This window comes from Colletes gigas, unplaced genomic scaffold, assembly GCF_013123115.1.
Source record: "Colletes gigas isolate AHSC1104 unplaced genomic scaffold, ASM1312311v1 Colletes_gigas_Sc00033, whole genome shotgun sequence".
NCBI classification, from domain to species: domain Eukaryota; kingdom Metazoa; phylum Arthropoda; class Insecta; order Hymenoptera; family Colletidae; genus Colletes; species Colletes gigas.
In genome coordinates, this window is record NW_025106662.1 from 1,813,651 (window position 1) to 1,837,845 (window position 24,195).

At 34.9% G+C, this 24,195-nt stretch overlaps 2 protein-coding genes across 3 annotated transcripts; one reads left to right on the forward strand and one right to left on the reverse strand.

The window, feature by feature from the left end:
• Positions 1 to 1,963: 1,963 nt before the first annotated feature.
• Positions 1,964 to 12,261, forward strand: LOC122402128. 2 transcript variants are annotated; one of them, XM_043404687.1, is made up of 5 exons: positions 1,964 to 2,017; positions 5,726 to 6,029; positions 8,065 to 8,366; positions 9,203 to 9,391; positions 11,812 to 12,261. In XM_043404687.1, exons 1-5 carry the CDS (start codon positions 1,964 to 1,966, stop codon positions 11,848 to 11,850), a joined length of 888 nt encoding a protein of 295 aa, XP_043260622.1. In that variant the 3' UTR covers positions 11,851 to 12,261. The 2 variants fall into 2 exon arrangements, with proteins under 2 accessions (XP_043260622.1, XP_043260623.1); XM_043404688.1 differs by lacking the exon at positions 1,964 to 2,017 and adding an exon at positions 2,602 to 2,636.
• Positions 12,262 to 17,818: 5,557 nt separating this feature from the next.
• Positions 17,819 to 23,224, reverse strand: LOC122402138. The gene is made up of 3 exons (XM_043404705.1): positions 23,095 to 23,224; positions 22,768 to 22,982; positions 17,819 to 18,422 (listed from the first exon to the last, which is right to left on the reverse strand). The coding sequence occupies exons 1-3, from the start codon at positions 23,164 to 23,166 to the stop codon at positions 18,107 to 18,109; spliced, it is 603 nt and encodes a 200-aa protein (XP_043260640.1). The 5' UTR covers positions 23,167 to 23,224; the 3' UTR covers positions 17,819 to 18,106.
• Between the last annotated feature and the right edge of the window lie 971 nt (positions 23,225 to 24,195).

Here is a 24,195-nt window from a genome sequence, read left to right on the forward strand (position 1 = left end):
ACGATTTATCGTTAAGTTTAGAATAAATTATTCTCTTGTCCTATCATAGGCAATGCAATTCTGGATCTTTATTTGTAGTAGATTCAGGCGCTTCCACCTGGACACCCTTGTGTTTTTTCGAGTATTATTACTAGAAAATACCCGTTTTTCATCGTACACGACGATTTGTTTCAGATATGGTTCCCCGTCATTGCTGATTCGTGGTTCAAAATGGCGAGTGTGCAACAGTTAGCAGAAGAATGTGGTATTGGTAAATCAATGATCACTTGTATAAAAAACAACGAACGAACGATAGAAAATTATCCGAAGAAAGTAGAGAATGTATCATAGATTGTGTCGATGATATTTTCAAAAATATTATAGAAAAAATTTCGAGTCGTGAAGAGAACGAATAAAATTAATGATGACACGATTTAGATCACGATATATATATATATATAATAATATAATAATAAAGAGAAAAGACTAAATTGCGTGAAAGTATTTATAAATACATTTGTCACACGTTGATTACTTGTGGCAGGCCAATGTCAAGTATATGTGACAGCAAAGGTTGTCACTTTTATCAACAACTAATGAACTGTCGATCATTATGTAGAATACTACATTGAAAATATTGGCTCACTAAGTATATTTTATTCGTACATAATTGAAAGCATGCGCTACAATAAATAAGATTGTTACAAACGAAGTAATGACGAACGTGTTAAATAGAAAAAAAGTGAATTATAAATAATATAGGAAAAGAAGAACAAGAGAATTATCGTTAATAGTATTCAACAATTAATTGGTTGTACTTCGCACGCGTTTAGTATGACATACATAATTGGATGATGAAACCGATTATGTAAAACAAAATCACGGAACGTTGAATAGAAGAGTGGCGGGAATTCAACGAACGTAATCGGTATTGTGGAACGAAATTGACATGCCTAACAGTGCCATCGAACAATATCATATTCACGGCACCCGATAGATCCACCGAGCTACTGATGCAAGGGTTACATTCTTCCTCCTCGATGTTAGGAGCATTTTTCACGCAAATTCAATGTCATGGAAAAGATTTAACGCTTTAAGAAATATTACTAAAATATGCTGAACAATTTTTCTAAAAAATCTGTTTGATATTTTAAAAATTATTTTGAAACAGAGAACCTCAAAAATAGGTATTTAATAACCATTGTACTATTGTTCACGAGTTATACGCCCTTACAATCATCAAATCCTATTGAAATAATTGAGGGATAGACTTCGAATACGAATATGGAAACGTTGTGTAGGGATTACTCTACGATCAAAATATTTATGGAACTACATCCTATTTTATAAACCACTTGTTTTGTAAACCAACTCATATGGATCTCACAATCGTATAAGTAGAATGATTATTCATGCCAACTACACACAAAAATAGATATAATTAAACAATCCTCAAGAAGTCAAAAACTATCCTTGCAGCGTACATTAATTATTTTACAAAATTTTATTTATGTTGTTCCCCGCGTACTATTCTTTTTTCGTATAAATGAACAATATTAACGACATTCAGAAAGCAATAGTTCAACCCTTGAAACTATAGTTACATACTCTCATTTCTCTAAAACTACCCTGTTTCGAATTCCTCGAAATTCATACATTAACGTAGCAAGGATGAAAAAAGAACTCCGAAGCTCGTAGTTCGCGAGAAAGGTTACGAAGAATCGGCGACGTTAAGAAAATTTCGTCCGGAGATGGGGTAAAAATGGTAAAAAGAATCGCACGTCGAGGGCACGAAAGCGTCCTCTCGAGTGACTGGTGCCGGAACGTCGTCCTGGAAAGCCCGTTCAGAGAGTGGAAGAGTACAGAGGAAAGATGGCAAGGGAGCAAAGAGAGGGAGGGGAGGAGGGAGCTTTGCCAGGATGGAGGGGGAAACGCAGGGGTGCGCTCGAAGCGGGGGTGGAAAGGAAGGCAAATAGTCGGGCCGATGATTGCAGCTCTCTCAGTTGCTCCTCGGTTTCCGGACTGCGTGGACTGGCAGGTTAGTGAATCCGAATCCCGTTCATTCACCAGTCTCTCCACGTTCCACTCTTGACCTCCTTCCTTCCTTAGCACCCTCTCTGTTTCCCTCTTTCTCTGTCCGCCTCCGTTCCACCCCCGTGGTGTCTGCTGGCTCCATTCATACGTATTCGTTCTTTGCTCGCTCGGTGGTCGCACGATTTATCGGGCCTCCTTGGCCAGAGTCTTTTTCTTCGCTGTCGATCTTTCCGTTTCGCTCGTCCGCTTTTTTATCGCGTTCTGTCCCTGGATCTCCGTTCGATTTTCCAGTTACGCTTGGCAAACTTGGTCCCTCGCAGTGACAATCCACAGAGTTCGATACAAGATTCCAAACGTTCTTGGCAGGTTTCGATCATCGTGAGACTACGAGCACAGATTGGAACGTAAACGTTTCGCCAGTGTTTCGAACTTCTCTTCTCTCGTGTCGCGTAAAAGAATTAGTGTCCCCGAAGACAACGCTGGTCGGTGCTCGTAAAATGAGACGTTGCACTCCGTGGTACAACCTGTTATACGCGAAACACGTTCGTCGAGGTAGAACCAGCGCATAAGGAAGAATTGTTCAAAGAACAGCTGTTAGTCCTCGCAAGGGAGAAAGCTAGACGGTGGGTAGAGACGGAATCAAGTTCAATATTATACTTACGAGACCGAGTAAATTTCAATAACCATGTTTCGTTTCGTGAGCCTCGAACACTACTCGATAATTACGCTTAAAGCGTATTTATTCTTTACAAAGATATCGACCCTGGAACGGGTACTTGCAAGCTTCGAAAAGGTACTTGTGAGTATTTCGATGTTATTTTTATGGACATTCGAATCTTGGAAATCAGAATTCTGTAACAGGGTTTATGTAATTGATTTTCATATTATTTAAAAATAATATTTTATTTTCTTTTTTTATTTATAATATTTTTCAATGCGCTGAAGCAGCCATTATACATATGCGTACACGTGCAATTCTCGATAGGATGGGATACTTGGATGAATTGCTACAACAAAATATTAACTTCCTTGCAATTATTGCAATTTTATATAATTTTCTATTTCTAGCGTAGCAGAAGATGACCAAGGTATTGTATTATTTGTAATCGCTACTTCATTGTTGAAGGATGACCAAATTAATGATTCTGAACAATGTTACAGAATTATCATTAATATTGTAATTGATGGCTGTATCGATCAATATATCCCTTGCTCGAATAATAGATTCAGTTTTGAAAAGGGCCAATGTTTTGAATCGTCTAGCAATATATGTGTATAAAAATGATTCTTCTCGATATTACCTAGATAATAATTAACATAATATATCAGTCTCAGCGACGTATACTCCAAACTACGGTTGTCAGTAGAAATATACAAAACAAAAGTTATTTTCATTATTAATTTCTCCCGAAATAAAAAAAAATATACATAGCATTAATTCAATAATATTAAGAGCGTTCCACTCTAAATTTGTTAATGGTTCAAAATTAATTTTTAATTATGTTAATCTCTGAAACATTCGATACGTAGAATTCTACCGCGTTTCTACGCCTATAATCAATTTATGATTCGGTACATTAATTAAATTTTGCGTTTCTCGTTATTTACCTATAGCCACGGTACCTTGTTTGAAATGTGAAACGACTCGCCGACATTTGTCACGAATATTTGCAACGTATATGCCTTTAACTCGAAATTATCAACGATAAAGTGGCACGTGGCAATCAAGAAGTTATCTGTATTTATGTTTGTCCACAGATCTGTTCTATTGCATACTTCTTCTGCACTGTTTAATTCATGTTTTCACGTTAAGATTTTAAGATTTTCGCATTTATTACTTGGCCATGTTTTCAACAATTTTCTACTTGGCAGTTAATATTTTGAATCTAAAAATTTCATTGATAGATCACACGTAATGTCACAGATTCGTCGACTGAAAAATAAAGGAAAAGTAGTAGCTTTTGTTACGGATAATATGAAAGCTGCAATTACATTACGAAATACTATGCGCTGATATGAAGATCGTATACATTGTAAAACTATAATTGCATCGTTACACGTGCAAATATACAGAATTTAATTATGAATTCAAGCATAATTAAGCACGATATTTTGTGCATTTATCAAAGTATTGTATTTTGTGTCAAAGTACTTATAAAGGGTTCGAACCTATTTCACAGAGGTTCGAGTATATTTGAAAGTACTGTTTCTCTTTGCCAAAGTACTTATAGAGGGTTCGAGCCTATCTCACAGAGGTTCGAGTATATTTGCAATATACTTGATCTCATCCCCAAGGGTGATTATTTGTTCTTTCGACGGTAATTATGTATAATTTTTTCAATATTTATAAATGTATACTTTATAACTTGAGTATAACGTTTGAGAATGTTCGACCATTGCCAATAATTTTCTTTTTTCCGTGTACATGGTAAAGTAAACATACGTGCCATGAAAAACTTGTAATCCTTCTTCACGTAGAATGAAAATAGATACCATGGTTTGTCCAGCAAACGAATTACGCAAGTAAAATATCATGAAAACGTAACACTTTGTATTAGCTATTGAATGTTAATTTTTCGAACGTCAAACGGTTAATAACTCAGTAACAATGGGTATACATAAAACGTTCAAAGCGTAGCATGATATAATCTGCTTCTCTGTTGTGTATACGGTTAATGAAATAATACAATACTGCGCAATACCAATTGAAATTTCACGGTTCGTACATCGATGATAATTGCATTTTATGCCCTGTCAGGGACAGAAAGGAAATCATAATTGAAAGGAAACAAATTTGTTGATATCTACGGTTCCAATTAATTCTCCTTTTAAAACTTTTCATGGATAACATGAAAAGTGCTACGGTTTCGAAATATAATTATCTTTATATAAGATAATATGATCAATCGGTGTAACGTTATCTTCTCTGTTTCATTATAGATTTCTCGAATAATTGTAATAAACCCGTTTCTAGAATATAAAGATTCTTTGCTTCGATGTATCCTTCATTGTAACAAAGAATAATTCACGAGATGAATTTGAAGATGTTCACTTGTTCCTCCTTAGAATGTTTGAGAAACAAGTCCGAATTTACTTTACTTCATTGCTTACTTCATTGCATTTTATGGAATAGCAATTAATTACACTTCTGCAAATTATAGCGTAACAAATAGAAAATATTCATTAGTTCTATAGAGTACTTTCTATTTTGTATTCCCAACGTTAATGATATTATAAATATTAAGGTCCATTTATCGCAAGCGTTTTAAAGATACGTTCGAAGTGCCGGTCACCAGTGACCACCATGGCAGTCAACGCGTATCGATTAACAATTTCATTGAGTAGCGTTAATTCGATGTTTATTACACGAACAGTTGATTAAATTCCTCCTCAACAATTCGCCGATTCGCTCAACGATTCTTACATTTTAATTGTTTATGAAATATATCGATACTCTTCGTATTCCATGGTACAGGTGATTTAAATTCGTGTCTTTTAAAACAAAAAATTCTCATTTGTTGGAAGTCACTAGCAAAGATTTCCAAAAGGAAACATACTTATTTATGTTTCCGAGAGGATTAAGATTCTTTTCGATCGTATCGTCTCCAAAGGACGATAGTTATTCCAATATTTTATTTTTCTCGTACGCGTATATGTTTAGAATGGATATTCGATCTAACCGTTTGCCCGTTTCTGTTTGTTTTGTTGCTAGAAAATGCGTACTGTGGCCGTATGGACCGCTTTTGTGTTAGCGTATTCGAGCAGCCCATTGGTGGCCAGTACACGATACATCGATCCGATCTCAGGGCAGTCGGGGAACAACGGCGACATCGTCGAGAAGCGCGTTGACCTGACCGAGCCGACATGCGAAGAATTGAGGGCAATGTGGAGGAACACCAAACGACAGAGCAGAGCTGCCAAAACCAACACCGGATATTCGCTTTATCCTGATCCGTTTACGTATAATATGTGGAAGTCCTACTCCGAACGCGCCAAACCTCCTCTTAATTATCGAGGTAAGACAACCAGGAGACTCCTTTAACATAGCACGTAAGTACGCGTCTGGTAAGAAAAAAACTAACCAAGTCGTAAGAAAACACCAGGAGGTGAAAACAAACGCTTATTTATTCATTATATTGCAAAGGAAATGTAACTCATAATGTATTTTATCAAAATTTTCGTTTTGCGATCGTTCAAATTAGTAGAATTCTATCAACGATTATTTTTTAGAATTTTTTTCGCTAATACAATCCCGTATTAAGCTCGTTTTAAACTTTAAACTACAGGAAATTGTATTTGTACCTTGATTTACATTTTCCAAGATGGACGACAAAAATGTCCGTAAAGTCGACTATTACGCCTCGACGCGTAGTTTAAAACAGAAATCGTTACAGTTTGGTAATATTTCCTCGAATAGTCATTATTCCGAGAATGACGGATCTACTTCTGAGCAATTAGGCTATTTTATTAAAAACCACGGAACGATCGACGACAAAATATTCCTACGAGCGTTTCCAAGATGGCGTACAACGCGACGGAGATTTTAATCTGGTCGATGGCCACAGCCTCTGAAATTTCACGAGTTTCTAGTTTTATTTTAATTAATTTTTAATTTGATTTCGCTTATACTGCATGCCTGCGACAGAGCACGAGTTCAGCGTAAGTAGAAATAGTAGGTAATGGACAGACGTGCCAAGCAATCGTACTCACAGTCGCGCGCGTATCCGAGCAATTTTCAAATTAAATTATCTCGAAAACGAAGCCTTAAATGAACATTCTTTTTTCTCAGCTTACTTTCAAACGTAGAATCACTCTAAACTTTTTTACTATCTGTAATATCAAAGTTATGTGCACAAACGACATAAAAGAAAATAGTAGTATGTACTATTTAAATGTATACAAATATACTTTAAATATATAAAGAATGAAATGAACCAAATTATAAACGTTACTGATACTATAATAGAGATAATGAAAATAGTTGTATGTATTATTCAAATACATCAAAATATATTTCGAATATTTGAAGAGTGAAATGAACTAAATTATAAACGTCACTGATACCACAATAAAAATATGGTAATAATACCTCGAACACGGTTCCAAAAATTATTCCAAAAACGTATCGATAGCTATTATAGTCTGCTTCTTGGTTTGCCCATAATACTATCTTATCTTTTGCCCGTTTAATTAAAGTTCCGCGCAGTTTGCACTTAATGGTTAATAGGCTGCAAGTAGACGCATGCAAAATAATCCAATTATCGATGGGCTGCCTGAACATCGCGGCACTTGCTGGAAACACTTTGATTCAAACTTTGTACAAGAATTACGTAAACGTGTACGCGAAACGTGAAGTTCCAAGTTCGTCCAAGTATTTTACACGGGGTGGGTCGCCAGATATTGCCACCTCGATTTCCGTCACTATTATTACCTACCCGTAGCTAATTGTGTCGCATGGAATCGATTTCGAGATTCATATTCCTGATGTTGGTTCTTTCAGAGGCGGAGATTTAACCTTTAACACGTTGACTGCCAATCTAAAATGGTAAAATTGTTTACGAGACCAAAACTTTGATTTTAGACAATTGTAAACTACATAACTTAAAACTTATCGTAGTACTTATTTTCATAATTTCAGTCAAATTTATGAAGCCTATTCAAATTTATTTTCTTTAACATTTCAACTTGAGAATTAATTGTTTCAGTTCATACATGGACTCTGAATCTCAACTGTATTATTTTACTTAACGTTGATTTTTACCAAATTGGTAAATGGAAATCAACTTTCCTTTAAAGCATTTAAAAAATAATGAACTAATGGAGGATCAAATTATATTAAACAACTATTAGTTCAAACTTGCGGAGGGCTGCAGCGGCCCCAATAATCTACTTAAGGGTTGATAATAACTAAAGGATAGTAAACTACGAATTGTTACTGTCCCCCCCCCCCCTCCCTAAATGGTGCACGCGATAGTTTATTAAATATTTCAATAAATTCTATTTCTATTATTTAGACTTTTTCGTATCGTCAAGCTGTGTTTACGTTTTCAGGAAGATACACAGGAAGGCCACGCAATCGCGCGGGCGGAAACGCTCCGGTTTACGGGAAAATAGTGCACAAGGTTCCAGCCGGAAGCAGATTACGGAACGGAATGCGACAGTTCGTGAGGCCCATCGAGAAGATTTCGCCATTTTACGGAACAATCAATCCTTACTCGTCGTCCACGAGACGACACCTATCCAGTTTTCGTACAATAGGCGGCGGTCCGCCTCCGATGCCCCAAGTTCCTCAAGCCGGCAGGTTTCAGCACTTGAAAGAGTTGCTTCAAGCCGAACGTGCCCGCGAGCTGAAGGTTAACGAACAAATTATTACCTTGAATAACACTGACACGACGCAACTTTCGCTTGGAAAGTTACTCGGGATTCTAAGCTGCTCGAGGCGACAGCTGCTTATTTTCCATCTTCTTGCGTCTGCGAAATAAAACGATATTTATTATTTATTTTGGGGTGTTTCGGTATCTTGAAATTTCGATTCGAGCCGGATATATCTCGAAACGTTCCGGACCATTCGACACAATTTTTTTATGACTCGAGCTCGAAATTCGGATCACTTAGTATTTGTGTGAGAGCTGCAGAAAATTAAATCATTTCCAACAACACTCGTTATTATTGAGGCATTTCGAAATCTAACGACTCACTCGATACAACAATTTACTGACAGAACTGAAGTATAATTACGTTTATAATGTTTGACGACCTCGAATAGTAAATGCAATTTAAGACAAGCTAAATGTAAATATCGTTGAATATATTCCTACGTTGTATCGTAATAACGAGTTACTAATTTGTTTCGTATTTCGTACTTCTGTTATAACTTTTTAATAAAGCTCTGAACTACCTATGTTCACATAACACTTTTTCCTTATTTAGACTCAAGGAATAACCTGGGATACCCTGTACATTGGTTAACGTATCACATTAACGAAGCTCTTAATGATTGTTGTTTATCATTATTATTATCATAAAGGAAATTTCCCGATTCGGTCTCGTGAATTATTCGAGGAACGCAAACGCAATCTGGTAGTTCGAGGAAAAATATTAAAATTCACGAATGATATAATTTTAAAAGACAATCGAAGCATTTCTAATTATGTAAATGATTTTCTAGTCGTTATGAACGTTCTTTTAGGAGCTGCACAGGGCCGAGGAAAATGAAGGAAAGACTGCGTTCGAGGATGCGATGGATGACGAGTTAAATATGCAGCAAAATCGAAAGCAATTCTTGAAGCCGACATTACGAATCCCAACGAAAGTTAATTACGAGTTTGGTCAGGGACGATACACGTCGAATGTGCCAAATATTGGTCAAGCATGGTCGGTGAGTAGATAGCAAACGTGTCATAGGACATAAAAATTGTTCCTTTTATCTTGAAAAATGAATCATAATATTATTATCTTTGAACCAAACGAATTGGTTCCGTCATATTTTTTCGTATCAGCAAAAATAACGAAAATATTAGGATGTGTAGGACGAAAGAAACGCCATGGATATATAGAGTATTCCCAAGTTAAACGATTAAATTGTAACGACGTGTTCGGTAAAAATATTCGTTTGCAATGAATTACTCGCCACAAAATGAAAGTACAAGCTTAGACGCTATTAAATATAGAATTAAACGTTGTATGAATCTCGCGACAATTGTAATAATTTCTCTAAATATATTATGGAAGAAATTTGTAAGTTCATGAACTTATTGGACGATGTAATAGTATTGATCCTATCGGTCGGTTCCTGATGCGTATTTACTCTTCTTCGAGGCACTTTTTCTTCCTCTTTACTCTGCGAATTAAAAGCTATTTTATATTTATGAAATATTTTTACTTTATTCACAAGAAAATTTTATCATAATTTGATCGTTTCTTTCGGGGATACCCTGTATACAGCACGTCTGTGATATTATGCAATACGTGTATACACACTACTGAATCACTGTATACTTAATGGAATCAAATTTTTACGGAATGTTTATTTAATATATTTACTCAAATTCAAACAGAGCAATGGTATACCCAGAGGGGCAGCAAATATACAATAACGCCTCCCTTGTGCTACAAATATCTGTTCGCAATTAATATTTTTTTACGCAGAGTGTACAAACGCTGGTGTGAGTCCAATTTTTCATAGATTGAGATACTTAAGGATTTATATTTAAATAAAATAAAAATAAAACTTGTCAGCGGTGATCGTGAACGCGCGAACTCGTGAACTCGTCAGATCATTGCAGTGCAGCCATCGTTGGGCGCGGTCAGTATAGGATGGGTGACCGCTCGAGAAAATACACCACCCACGTATTGTTGATTTTTATACTGTTTATGTATTGTCTATACCTTTCTAATTGCGCGTTATTTGCCCCTGTTAATATTTAAAGAAACAAAACTACTTCGTTAAATAGAAGTAAATGCAGTTGTAATAAACATAACATTTGGTAAAAGTAAGAATACGAGTGGGAGTAAAATAAGAGTAACTACTAATCTTGCCAAGGGACACAATTGTTGTTTCGTTCATAACAATTAAGAGAAATAATTACAGAGAAATAATACAGTAAATATTGTGGACAGTTGTATGAATAACACTGAAGAAGACATTAAACAAAATTCAGGTGGGGATTTTGAAGCATTCCATTGTACCGCCAGTCTTTTAGAATCAACTAACAGAAAGATGTTAAATAAATATATATCATTTAAAGCTTTACTAAAAGATTGTGACGAAAATGCTACCTATAAAGAAAACAGTATTAGATTTATTGATAGAGTCTCATACATATGTTCGTCACGGTACGGTCTCGAATAAGATAGGATATATATAGATAGATAGATTATTAATTCGAGCCGTAAAAAATGTTCCTAACGGGAGTTCCGGCAGTTAATAATGGCTTTCAATTGTGATTTCATTTCTGCGCCTGACAGGATCTAAAATACAATTATATATTATGAAATCTCGATTGGTGTCGCGCAGTCTTGTATCATTTTATCGACTCGATCGTTAGTCATATATTTGAACACCACGGTGCAACAAATATAAAATATCTATTATGGATATATCGATAGTTTAATTGTAATTGAAACAGAATATATATACGAAGAACAATAACCTGTTACGTATCTGTTTTAATTCAGAACCGATATACAGGGTGTTCAGTCACCCCTGGGAAAAATTTCAATGGGGGATTCTAGAGGCCAAAATAAAACGAAAATCAAGAATATAAATTTGTTGATTGTGGCTTCGTTAAAAAGTTATTAAAAAATTAAATTAACAAATTTTAAATCGTTTTAAAAATTATTTTCGATTGCGGGGATCAATTGCAATCATTTTTGGTGAATAGACATACCCCCGAAATCCTACGGACTTTCGAGAAAAAAATTGAGTAGGTGGACAAATATCGACAAAATTAAAAAATTTCAAATCGTTCTAAAAAAATTATCTTTAGTTGCAGGAGTCAATTACAATTATTTTTGGTGAATACACATACCCCCGAAATCCTACGTACTTTCGAGAAAAAAATTCTTTACCGAAAATGTACTGTATAGTCGGAAATGTTTTTATAACTTTTTAACGAAGCCTCAATCAATAAATTGCTATTCTTAATTTTCGTCTTATTTTGGCCTCTAGAATCTCCCATTAAAATTTTTCCCAGGGGTGGCCGAACACAGCTGTACAACAATTATTTTTGGAACCGTTTCGACCACGATCGTATGTTTGAGCGTTGTCTTATTATAAAATGCATGTTTCTCTTCTAGAGGAGCGAGCCTCAGTCCCGGGAATATATGTTGCGTTAGTACTTGAACTACAAATTGGCGCATCCGTATCTCTGATACGTCCATACACAGCAGGATCGGTAAGGATTCGCATCAGTTTCCCTTGAAATCTCTGACATCTTGAAGCCTACGTGAATCGGCCTCTCGCGTTTCCGGCAGCGTCATCCATCGAAGGAGTTTCCGCTTTCGTCGAGCCTAGATCGGTCCCGCAAGTTGCTCGTTCCTTCCGTTATCTTGCCACACGATTCCCTCTAATTTTCATCCGCGTTCGACCACGCGAAAACGTCAATAAACGGAACAACGGACCGCGAACGTATATTTTCTTAATTCGTTCGAACTCGTAATTTCCAGCCGCGTAAGCTTAATACTATTTTCGACAAGTGTCAACGACGGTGACGCGAACGTATTTTGACACCGTTGAGCGGAGAAAACACCGGGCAAGATAACGAAAGAGAGTGGGAATGGTACCTTTTAACGATCCTCGAGTCATATTGTGTTCTTTATAAATATTTTATTATATACCTTCAACGTACAACTTCGTTGATATTTAAATATATATATATATATTTTTTCATAAAATTATCGTTCAGAGAATCAAAATCTATCCAAAGTACGAAATTTTATTTTCGATTATCTTGCTCGTAAGACTATCGTACGTTGAATAATAAGGTTAACGACGGGTCTTTTCTGACCCACTACAAGCTTGTCAGACATTCACGATTTATTCTGTATTCGTTACACTTTTTACTATGTTTATCGCCATTATTTGTGTACACATAATATCGGGAATAGTTTTTGGAAAAAGGGTAGCTTCTCACGGGATCAGAATTGACCCACTTTTGAGAGCTTATTTTTTTCTTTCGCCATGAAATAAAAAAAATCGTGAATTTATTTTTGGGCAGATTCCTGAAACCGGTTTTTACAACTTTCAACCGATGCATAGAACAAAAAAAAGAAAATGGGTATATAGGTACGACGTCACGAGCATTTCAATCGACGATAATCGTTTCGATATTTTGCTTTGCGACACTTTCGATGCTTGACAAAAATTAAAGATTTCTTTTAAAGCGAATATTTTTAGACTGACATTTTTATAATTAAAAGGAAAATTTAATTTTTGTTCCGAACGCAAGTACCCGGGTTCTAGTCAATTGTTTTATTGCAGAATGTTACGTGTCTTGTCCTGCAAAAAAAAAGTCTTCAGACGTTCGATGCTTCTATTCCGTCGTGAATTTTTGATTCTTCTCGAGACGAAACCCGCTCGAACGAGGCTGCAACGGAAATCGAAGATTAGGATATCGAGATCGATAATCTAACATAATCTGGAGAAAAGTATCGCGATTTCGTGTAAATACGTTCGGGTTTTCTCCGCCTCGTTTGAACATGGACAATAAAATAGAAAGACTAATATTTTGAAGATTTTGACAATATATATATATATATATATATACACACACACATATAATATATATATACATACATATATATATATATATATTTACTTAAGTTAAGACTACAAAGCATAATCAACGGAACTATACGAATGACAATAATTAATCTTAAAAGATATTCTTGTAGCCCGTACGTGCAATCGACACGGATGCGATTTCGATTTCAGAGTTTACGATATGTATGTTAAAAAAAGAAAAAGATAATACTTTGAAATAAGTAATAATAAGCGACAATACGTTTAAAAAAGAAAAAAAAAAGGAGAAATCTGTAATGTACGGATTGAATTCTTTAAGAAAGACGAAAACGCATCGCTCGCGTCTCGTTTCCTCATACTCGAGTTTATGTATACACGATATACTATACATCGATTATGCGTACGAGTGAATTTAACTTTCGATTCTTAAGAACTCGTTTGGGTCATTTATTTCGAATGGCTAAACTGCCCCGGTGACAGTTTTCGAATAAAGGTATCTCAATAACTGGAGATTAAATTGAAAAAAAAAAAAATAAAAAAATAATCATGGAAGCAGATTCTTTTTCCTCGCGTTTACTTGCTATTAAAAACGTTCTATGCCAATGGTAAGTGCTTAAGAATCAGAACTATATAAAGACAATAATTATAAACGTTTCATGTAATCGTATAACAAGAAAAAAAAAACTTAAGTAGGTTAAAAAAAAAAAGAGAATATTTATGTGGCTTAATCCATATCTCGTGCTGAGAATTAATCACTTTCAGCTCCTACGATGCGTACAAAATGAAAACTTCTGAATAATTATATAGAAATGGTTTGATACCGATTGCGGTTTTAATGCCTGATTATAAATACTTTATACTTATATAGATCTATTTGAATACGATACGTACATATATACTATATACATAATATACAGAGAACATATACACACACAGAACTGCGATACATGCATATCAAGGTAACACACATTATACATTATGCAAACTTGTAACTATCACTATGTTCTCATGTATCGTATTGATTGAGTTTTACAAAAAATGGATGTTTTCGGCCAAGGTTCTTTAAATCGCAGAATCTCAGTGCCTGATATCTAAAACTATAGACTGGTAGCAAACTCTTTCAATAATGATTCAAGCTGTTCATACTTTATTTTAAATATGTTAACATAATTGTTATGTTGTTCGGAATGTGTGCAAATATATATATGTATACATGTGGAATTATTAAACGGAAAGAACTATGTCGTGGACAATATTAGAGATAGAAACTTTATGTAAACTAAAATGATCTAATCCAAGATGCGAACGACACAGAGGTCGGAGTATCGAATTTTTTAAACTATAAATCTATAAGAATCCTATTCTACAATAGCTTATTTTGTTTACTCGAAAACCGTATTTTTGAATTTATTAATGTGATATTTAGATCCCCGTGTTTAAAAATTTCAATTAATAAATTAGGGAAAATGCGCTTCGACTTTTCCGTTTAACTATTAATATTTTTGTTTCACGCAATATTTTTTATGTCGTAGAATACAACGGAGACAATAACTAGCAATCGAACAATTAATTACATCTTTCTTATATTAATTCCATTCATCTTACATATTAACAGAAACTTAAATTTATAGACAGATAAATGTAAACTTCTGTTTAAGAATCAAGAGTATTTTTTGAATTTAATATACTTGAACATTTTTTATAAAATATAATTTATATAATGTTTATACGTCGATACTAGATTTAAAGAATGGTTTCCTATTATACTATTTTCCCTGTACTTAATATTTAAATTATTTATCGCTACTTACAGGACTGATTTTAGTATATAAACTATTTAATCTTCATACAATATTTCTAAAACATCTTTTTTATGAATCTGTGAACTAACTTGTTCTGAAACATTGTATGATTTTTAAACGATCGTTTAAGTATGACTCTTGACACTAATAAAATTGCTTTTACTAGTATTTAAGATTTTACTGGCATCGATAACTTTAGCATTAGTGTTAATGAAACGCCTATGTATTTTAACAAATGAAATATAAAAGGAAAAAATAATGGAAACAATTAAAAAGATCGAAACAGAATATAAAATGAGCTAACTGAAAATGTATTAACTGTGTACACGTATTCGTGAAATCAAATAATAAAGTATATATGGCATCTCTGTGTATAAAGAATAAATCATTGTAATAAATTATGTTTAAAATAAACAAGAATTAATTTAAGTTCGTAGATGTGAACGTTTTTCCAAATTCTAATACTTGACTGTGAAATATTAATTTTAGCAAGAATATTTTCAAATATAATCAAATTGAGCCGTTTATTTTGAAAGTGGCCTAACTCCATTTTTCAATTTTTTCCGGTTACCATGGTTACATGTACAACTCCATGTTATTTATCAGTAAAGCATTTCAGGTTGCTTATATTCCGAGCAAATACGATCATTCTTGACACATAAGTTTTCAGAGTTAGTTCAATAATCGAACCGTGTAGTTTGAAAGTGGCCAAACTCCATTTATACTTAAATCAAGATATTTACTATTGATAATGTCGGAAAGCAATGATGAAGGTAATTTTAATTAATTAGTATTTTCAAGTTAACCTCAGTTTTTGGACAATTGCGTTAGTTGAATAACCAGTACGTTTAATTAATATAAAACATAAAATTTAATATTAAATTTTAGAAATTATTTCATCCATGGGGAAGAACAGAACAAGACTATTTAGTTCAGACAGTGAAGAAGAAATAGTAACTAATGATTTTTTAAAAAAATCGAAAAAGAAACAGAATTATAGAACAATATTCGTCTTCAGGGGATGAAGATACGAATAACAATGGAGAAAAGATTGATGAATCATACATCCAAACGGAATTTAGGAAAAAGATATTGTACTCAAACCGGAAATATTGTACCTGAAAAAATGTTCGAAAACAAAGATTGCCGTTGTCGGAATGCTTGCACAAAAAATTACGATGAAGAAGAAAGAAAGAATATTTTCGAGAAGTTTTGGGGTTTGGGAGATTTTAACAAACAAAATGTATTGCTTTACGAAGCTGTCGAGCGCAAAATTGTGGAACAAAGACGTCCAACAAACGGAAAAGGTTCGCCAAGAAATTGGAGTTTTAGCTATTTGTTAAATTCTAAAAACGGAAAAGTTCCCGTCTGTAAAAAATTCTTTTCGGATACTTTTAAAGTAAGCGAAGGACGCTTAAAACGACTATTAAGCTCTGCAAATTCAGAATTGTTTTTTTTCAATTTGAAGCATCCTAAATTATATTGAATGGACTTGGGCACCTTCAAATTTTATAATGAATCTGGCTGTTAATTTTGAAAGTGGCCTAACTCCATTCTTGATAAGAAAACGCATATTATTCACTTAATAATTGCTACTATTTTAATAGGAACTATAAATTTAACACCCTTAGATACACTTAAGCAGTATGACTCATTAGTATCCTATACGTATATTTTTAAATTCATTGAAACGCAAACCCTTAAATATCTCGATTTGAAGATAAATGGACTTAGGCCACTTTCAAAATAAACGGCTCAATTAATTAACAGATTCTTTTGTTAAATAGAATATTTTATACGAGCTCACGTACGTGTGATCTGGCATAGTATGAGAAAGTGGAATGAGGTATCCCCGGTGCACCCGGGGCTCCGTCTGGCATCTCTGGTCCCAGGAGGTGGCACAGGGTGGTTTTGGACTCCTATCGACTAAAAACCACACGATGACCTATCACTCGACCCAGAAAGTAAATTGACATTGCTCGATGCAACGTTTTTCCTTAAAAGTAAATAATATAGTTCGAAAAATGGTAACAAATATTATTTTATAAGTACTCCTGTTGTACAATAAAACACAACGATACAAAATTTTATTGAAACGTGTTTTTACATTGGTAAAAAAATAATAGACGATCACTATTTATGGAAATTTATGGAAGTATTTATAAAAACATTTGTAACACTTATTTTAATTCATTGTCCTATTCAATAATATTAATAGCTTGTAGAGTAACGTGCAAGAGACGCCACAGAACAGCATAAAGCTAAGAGCTTGTAGCAAAAATAGTGGACGTCCAATATAGATATGCAATACAGTTATTTTGTTGTTATTATCAGAGGATTAAATGTTTGGAGAAATATTAAAAGTCAGACAACTTTATTACGTTTCTCTATTACGAAGTGTTTTTTCTCAACATGTATTGTTCTTGGTCAGTATTAGAGTGCAATAACAATTTTATTTTTATAATTTACATGCGCTCTACTTTCCATTGTTGGAATATAATCTATAGATTATTGATCCCGATACATGGCCAGTCTTTCGTAAGAAATATCCGCGGCAATAAAGTCATACATACTAGTTTTTACGACGCTGGATACGAGGGTCGTAATAAGTTTACGACATTTGCAAGATAAATTTCTCTCTCCCCCCCCCCCCTCCACTCCCCTCCCTCAAGTTTGGATCTCTTTATTTATTTATCGATAACGCGTCCAGCGAAGCGCGAAATGATTTTAACGAGACGCACAAACACTGTTAGGACTTTATTTCTGTACAAATACTTCGCCACGGCGAGGCAGCCTAAAAAAAAAAACAAAAACATCAAGAAAATTTCCTATCAACGAAACAAAAGTCTCATAAAACGTCGCGCGTAACGGTTGGTGTCAATATTTGAAAAATAAATTCATTCCTGTAAAAATCGTAAAGTTTCATCGCGGAATAACAAAGTCTGCCGCGACGATAAGATCCGTTACAAAATAAAAGAGGCTCGTAAAAAGCGGTAAACGGTTAAGAAAAGAAGAAAAAATACAAGTAAAACGTTGGTCGAGAGTCGATCTACGCAAGATACTTCCCGTAGATCTGTCCGCTCCTAGTTCGTCTGACCAGCCACGTCTGGCTGCTCTTTCGAGCCATCATCTCGGTTCGGGTGCTCTGCGAATTTTGAGCCTGGACACCGCTCAAACCGAAGATGGACAACTTCAGAATCCTTTTGTGTCGTTTACGATCCACCCCGCGAATCCTGGTGAGACTCTCGTCCGAGAAGTTTCGCTTTAGAGCGCGCCCGTGGCCGCAGACCGAGTCCCCGCAGGCGTCGAAGCAGCTCGTCGCGCTGAAACTCCAGTAAGGCTCCTCCTGGAACTCCGTGGATACTCTGTCGACAGATCGTTACTAACAACGATTTTATTCAAAATTTTTTCCGAGAGAAAAATACGTAGAGAGTTTCGTATCAGGCAAAGATCGAATAAATAGTAATAAATAGACTGCGGATGTTTGTGCATTTGTGGGAAATTTTAAATCTCAACAAAACTACAGAATGTAAACTAAAAAACATTAAAGTAAGATACGAATTATTATATTTAGGGACTGAGACAACCCTCTACAAAACTCCTTAGCACAAACCTTTTCAAGTATCTGAAAACCGAAATTTTTGCCCAAAATAGTGTGAAGCAGACTACCTAATGAATAGTTGACTTTAAAACCTAATGCAGAAAATAAACGTCGATAAGAATATTGTCAAACACAAACGACAAATTACTAAGAATAGAACAAGTAATAATCTCCAGAATAAGAATTTGACAAGCAAAAACCACTCACTTGCTCCAAGTGTAATGTAACAATTAACTATACACCACCTAGTCCACCAGAACCTGTCGCCATCTTGTTAAGATCGAACCAATACTAAAAGACAACTTTCACAAGATGTACATGCTATTTACAAGAATGTAATAGTATCCTATATACTATCTACCTTATTTTAATTAATAGAAAACAAATTTTATTCCATTTGTTATGCTGTTAAACCACGATTTTTGTATCGAACAACCTTACCAAGTTTTCGAGAGTCGAAACTTGTGTCCAAAATAGTGTAAAATAGCTAGTAACCAAGTAATTGACTGTAAACCCTAATACATAAAAAAAAACGTCGATGATTATGAGATAACCCAATGAAATATGCTATTTTTTTGTTAACTCACGTCCACGCTTCGGTGTTAATCCAACAACTCCAAATTCGGTATATTCCTAGCAAACGACCCGTTCAACGATCGGGGTGAGTTATACGTCATTCGATTCGTCTAATTCAGTACATTATTGATATGCATTTCATTATCTGCGGAAATTTGTTATTTTTTTATAAACTTGTCGTAAAGTTACAGTAAAAAAATAAGATTAATTGTATTTTGACAGGTTTACAGGTGGAAAGTGACTGTCGTTACAGTTTCCGAGATACGGGAGATGAAAAGTCAATAATGGTGCGCCTTATTCTAGGCTACCACGTTTGAGCATATTTGAGTGTAAGAAGCACTGTTGTACACTGTCCATTTATTTAACCCCTTAAAACTCAATAGTAGTACTGTGGGCCCTTAAATATTACCCCTTGAACCCTTAACCCTCGGCTACAAAAAGATGATGACGATGAATTACAGATTGCATTTCGTTGGTAGATAACAGCCTTAGAAGACAAAAAGTTTATTCACGATTTCGGAATCGTACCAAACATCAAGTTCTTATTTCTCAAATTCCCAAAAATGAACTGGAACTAGAAGAGGAAGTAATAAATGGTTCCTACTGCATCTGTCAATCCGGTGCCAAAACATTGGGTACATGCGCACATATTACAAGTGTTTTAAGGTTTTTAGGATTTGCTCGTCATCAAAGGCATGCCAAATATTCGGATGGCAATCTTCTAAATGCGACCAGAGATGCCGCTAATAGAGGGCATCAAGGCAATATGAATGTTGAGATTCTTATGGTCGAATAGAGAGAACTATAAAAACGGACCTCTTCAGGACCACATGGTGTGCAAAATCCGATCGGGCAACCTCCTTGTGGTGCACACTGGGTAATGCTAATGACGACGGTGCTTCATGTTTGTACAATGAAAAAGAGAACCATTTTTTACCTTTTTGGCGTTTTTTTATTTTGACTCCTGAATGGGAGTCAGAGGGTCAGGGGATCAAGGGGTAATATTTAAGGGCCCACAGTACAACTACTGAGTTTCAAGGGGTCAAATAAATGGACAGTGTACAACAGTGCTTCTTACACTCAAATATGCTCAAACGTGGTAGTCTAGAATAAGGCGCGCTATTATTGACTTGTGATCCCCCGTATCTCGAAAACTGTTAAATTTACGAGCTTGGGCTCATTGTAACTTTTCATGAAGATATAATGAACTACATCATATCAAAAGTTCAGCTAATTTAACCAGGGGCCATTTTCCATAAGATCTGTGGGGTGTCCTTTTTGCTATTTCTGCTAATATTTCATTAAATAAATCATCACTTTCCTACTATGTTCATTTACTAAATACATAATAGCTCAGGTATCCAATGAAGTTACTCTTCTTGAAAATATAGAATATTGGTAGTATTATATGTGGAGCATGCCTCCAAGTGGTTTCAATTTAATTCGTGTAAGCATCAGTAATGGAATCTTCAAAATTGACGCTGTGATTAATTTTCAAATGGCCTCTGTGATATTGTCTACGACAAAATGTTGATTCATCAATCTCAACAATCTACTCTACCTTTCCAATTGCTGTGCAGTATTTTTATTTAATTTTAGTTATATAATAATATGACATTGCTCATAATTATATGTTAGCATATATGTTAATTTTAAAACATCTGTAGCTGAGTTTGTTTTTAGAAAACCATGTTCTTTGCTTTGCAAATATCTTTATATTATAACGTCTTTTACGTTTAGTTAGATTAACAGATCCTGGAATAGTTATCCTGCATTGCCAATTTGCATATACCATTTTCATAACATTTCCACATCGCAGATAGTACAAGAAACAGAAGAAAAGCAGAAATTGTTTCAGTAATCATTTGTTTCAACTGTCACTCCTGATTTTCTTCTGTTTCTTGTATTTTGTGAATTTTGTTCAACTGTGCTATAAAAATGAGTGAATTAGTAGTTCCAGAAGTATGGACCTTATTTAAATTGCACGAATTTTTTAAAAATAAAGAAGCCTTATTGAAATTTTTGCAAGACAAAAAGTTAATTGCCAAAAATTTTAATTGTCCACAGTGTGGAAACGCAATGAAATTGATAAATGAAAATTGGCACTGTAGAAGAACAATTGCAGCATCTGCCAATGCTTGCAAAAGAAAGCGAATCTGTGATATAAAAATATCTATAAAGCGTGGAACATAGTTCTCAAAAACAAAACTTTCTTACGAAGTAGTACTAAAATTAACTTACACGTTAGTCCATAATTTTGAACAATATCGTATCATACGAGAATTACAATTAAATAAAAACACTGTTTCTCAATGGAACTATTTTGTGAAGCAAGTGATGGCTGATTGGCTACAAAACTCATGTGAAATACTTGGCGGATCAGGCAAAGTGGTAGAAATAGACGAGTCTAAATTCGGCAGAAGAAAATATCATAGAGAGTCACAGGACAATGGGTTTTCGGAGTAATTGAAAGGGAAAGTGGGAAAATATTCCTGGTCCCTATTGAAAGTAGGGATATAGAGTCCCTTCTTCCAATAATCAAACAGTGGGTGTTGCCTGGAACTACAATTATCTCAGATTGTTGGAAAGCCTACAACATTTTGGAAAAAGAAAGGTATAAACATCTCACCGTAAACCATAGTTTACATTTTAAAGATTTAGAAACAGGTGCTCGTAGGAAAACAATAGAAACTACGTGGAGGCATAGTAAACACTTTTTGCCTGAATATTGTCGGTTAGTATTTGCAATTTCACACGTTTTTTAATACTTTTTGTAACATATAATACCATAAATATTTCCTATTTTCAGCAAAAAAGATAATTTCATTGGGTACTTAAGCCATTATGTATTTTATAAATCTTCCAAGCAAGGAAAGGATGATTTATTTAATCAGTTATTAAAAGAAATTTCACATTTGATTCTGTAGAAAATCAAAATATACCAGACGTAGATGATAATGAAATTTAATAATAAAAAAAAAGTTAAACCAATGCACTGCATACAATAGTAATTTATTATATTGTCTACCCGTAAACACTGTTAGAGGAGGGTGGCAACATTTTTTACTGTTGCTGCATGTACATACTGTCTACCTATAAGTACTGTCTGAGTAGATCTGGGTTATATGGTTAATTGTTGCGGCACATACTGTCTACCTGACCAACTCATGCAAAGTCTATGCGTAAAAAAATGATTTTTATGCATACACGTTCTACATATTCCCATTTGATAATGTAGCATTATCAAATTAGATCAATCATTTATAATTTGTAACATGAACATAGCAGCGATAGTCACTTGTTTCTACCTGTGCACCTGCCAAAAAATGTACTTAATCTTACTTTTTTACTGTAACTTTACAAGCAGTTCATAAAAAAATAACGAGTTTCCGCAGATAATGAAATGCATATTAATAATGTACTGAATTAGAAGAATCGAATGACGTATAACTCACCCCGATCGTTGAACGGGTCGTTTGCTAGGAATGTATCCCAAATTCTTTCGCGAGACTTAACCACGTCCTTCGACTCACATTTCGATACCAGCGGTCGCGTTATCTCGTCCTTCGTCTTTCTCGCATTTGGACGTGAAACATGTGAACATCGCGATGAGAAACAAAATGGCGCAGAGAACGAAGAAGGCCAAGACATCGGCTGTCATGTTTCTGGAGGCGAGCACCTTCGAAACCGAATAGTCGATCTCGTCGTTGGTCGAGACCAGCCAGAGGAATTTGTACAGGATCAGATCCTGAAACGTATTTCGTTATTATTCCGTTCTCATTTACGATTTGTCAGTCATCGTTTCAATCATTGCGCGCAATTGAAACGACAGAACGAGAAGGTTAATCACGCGATCTTACCTGTAAGTAGTCGAATATCTGATAAACAATTATCTGCACGAGATAGTAAATGTCACTCAGATTGTCCATCATCGATCGCTACTGGCCGATCATTTGGTGGACGATTTAAATCGATAGTCGTAAAAATTTAAGCCATTCTCGGACGAGAAATGTCACGCTGCTCGACCGATTGCACCGAAATTTGACAAAAGCTTTACGGGTACGAATTCTCACTGTCATTTGTTCGATTCGTCGACATCGATCCTCTCCCGGAAGTCCATTTTCCGTCGAACGATAACGCACTGATGGAGAATCGAAGCTCGAAGTACACGAAAATAATTTAGTAACGTACTAACGCCAAAATTTTTTGTTGCAAATTGAATATTTTTCAGATTTCCCACCATTGATAAGACGTTTGAGTTTTACCATTCTTTGTTAGCAAACGTTGCAACGTCTCCAATTTATTATTATTATTATTCATTTAATTCTATTTTCTATTTCCTCTTTGTGAAAGTTGCCTTTTGGCTGGATCTTAAAAAGATCCTTTCCATGTATCCTTGTCTTCAAAATGATGACATTTGTATGTGTCTGAAAATGAAAATTTGCCTGCTCTATTTCTAAGAATTCTAACATGAGAAAGAGTTCAAATTAAAATAATTGTATTTGCTTTTGTGAGCTAAGTCCGTGTGGATTTCTAGTACTCGGAGGAAAATATCGTTCGTGGACGCGAGGGTTGTAAAGAAACTACGTACTATGCAGATCGATTTCAAAGCCCTCAAAAATGAAAATTCCTTAGAAACGTTCGACGATCGCAGAAAAACGATAATACCGAAGTCTTCGAAGAAGCTCGTCTGATCTTCCGCAAAGTGCCAGGCTAAAGGCGTTAATAAATGTATTTAGAGGCGAAGAAAATGAGCGTCTCTGACGAAACCAGACTCTATTGTTTGATTTCTTCAGGCTGCTGGCGGTAATCCTTTAATCGAGAACAACAGTGTTTGCCGTGTGACGTCAGGAAGTTTGCGATTAAGACGCAGTTCTACTTCCTACGGTATCACGCTATTTTCCCTAATTTTGTAACACATCTACACGCCTAAACAAACAGTACATCTCGTACCAACGATA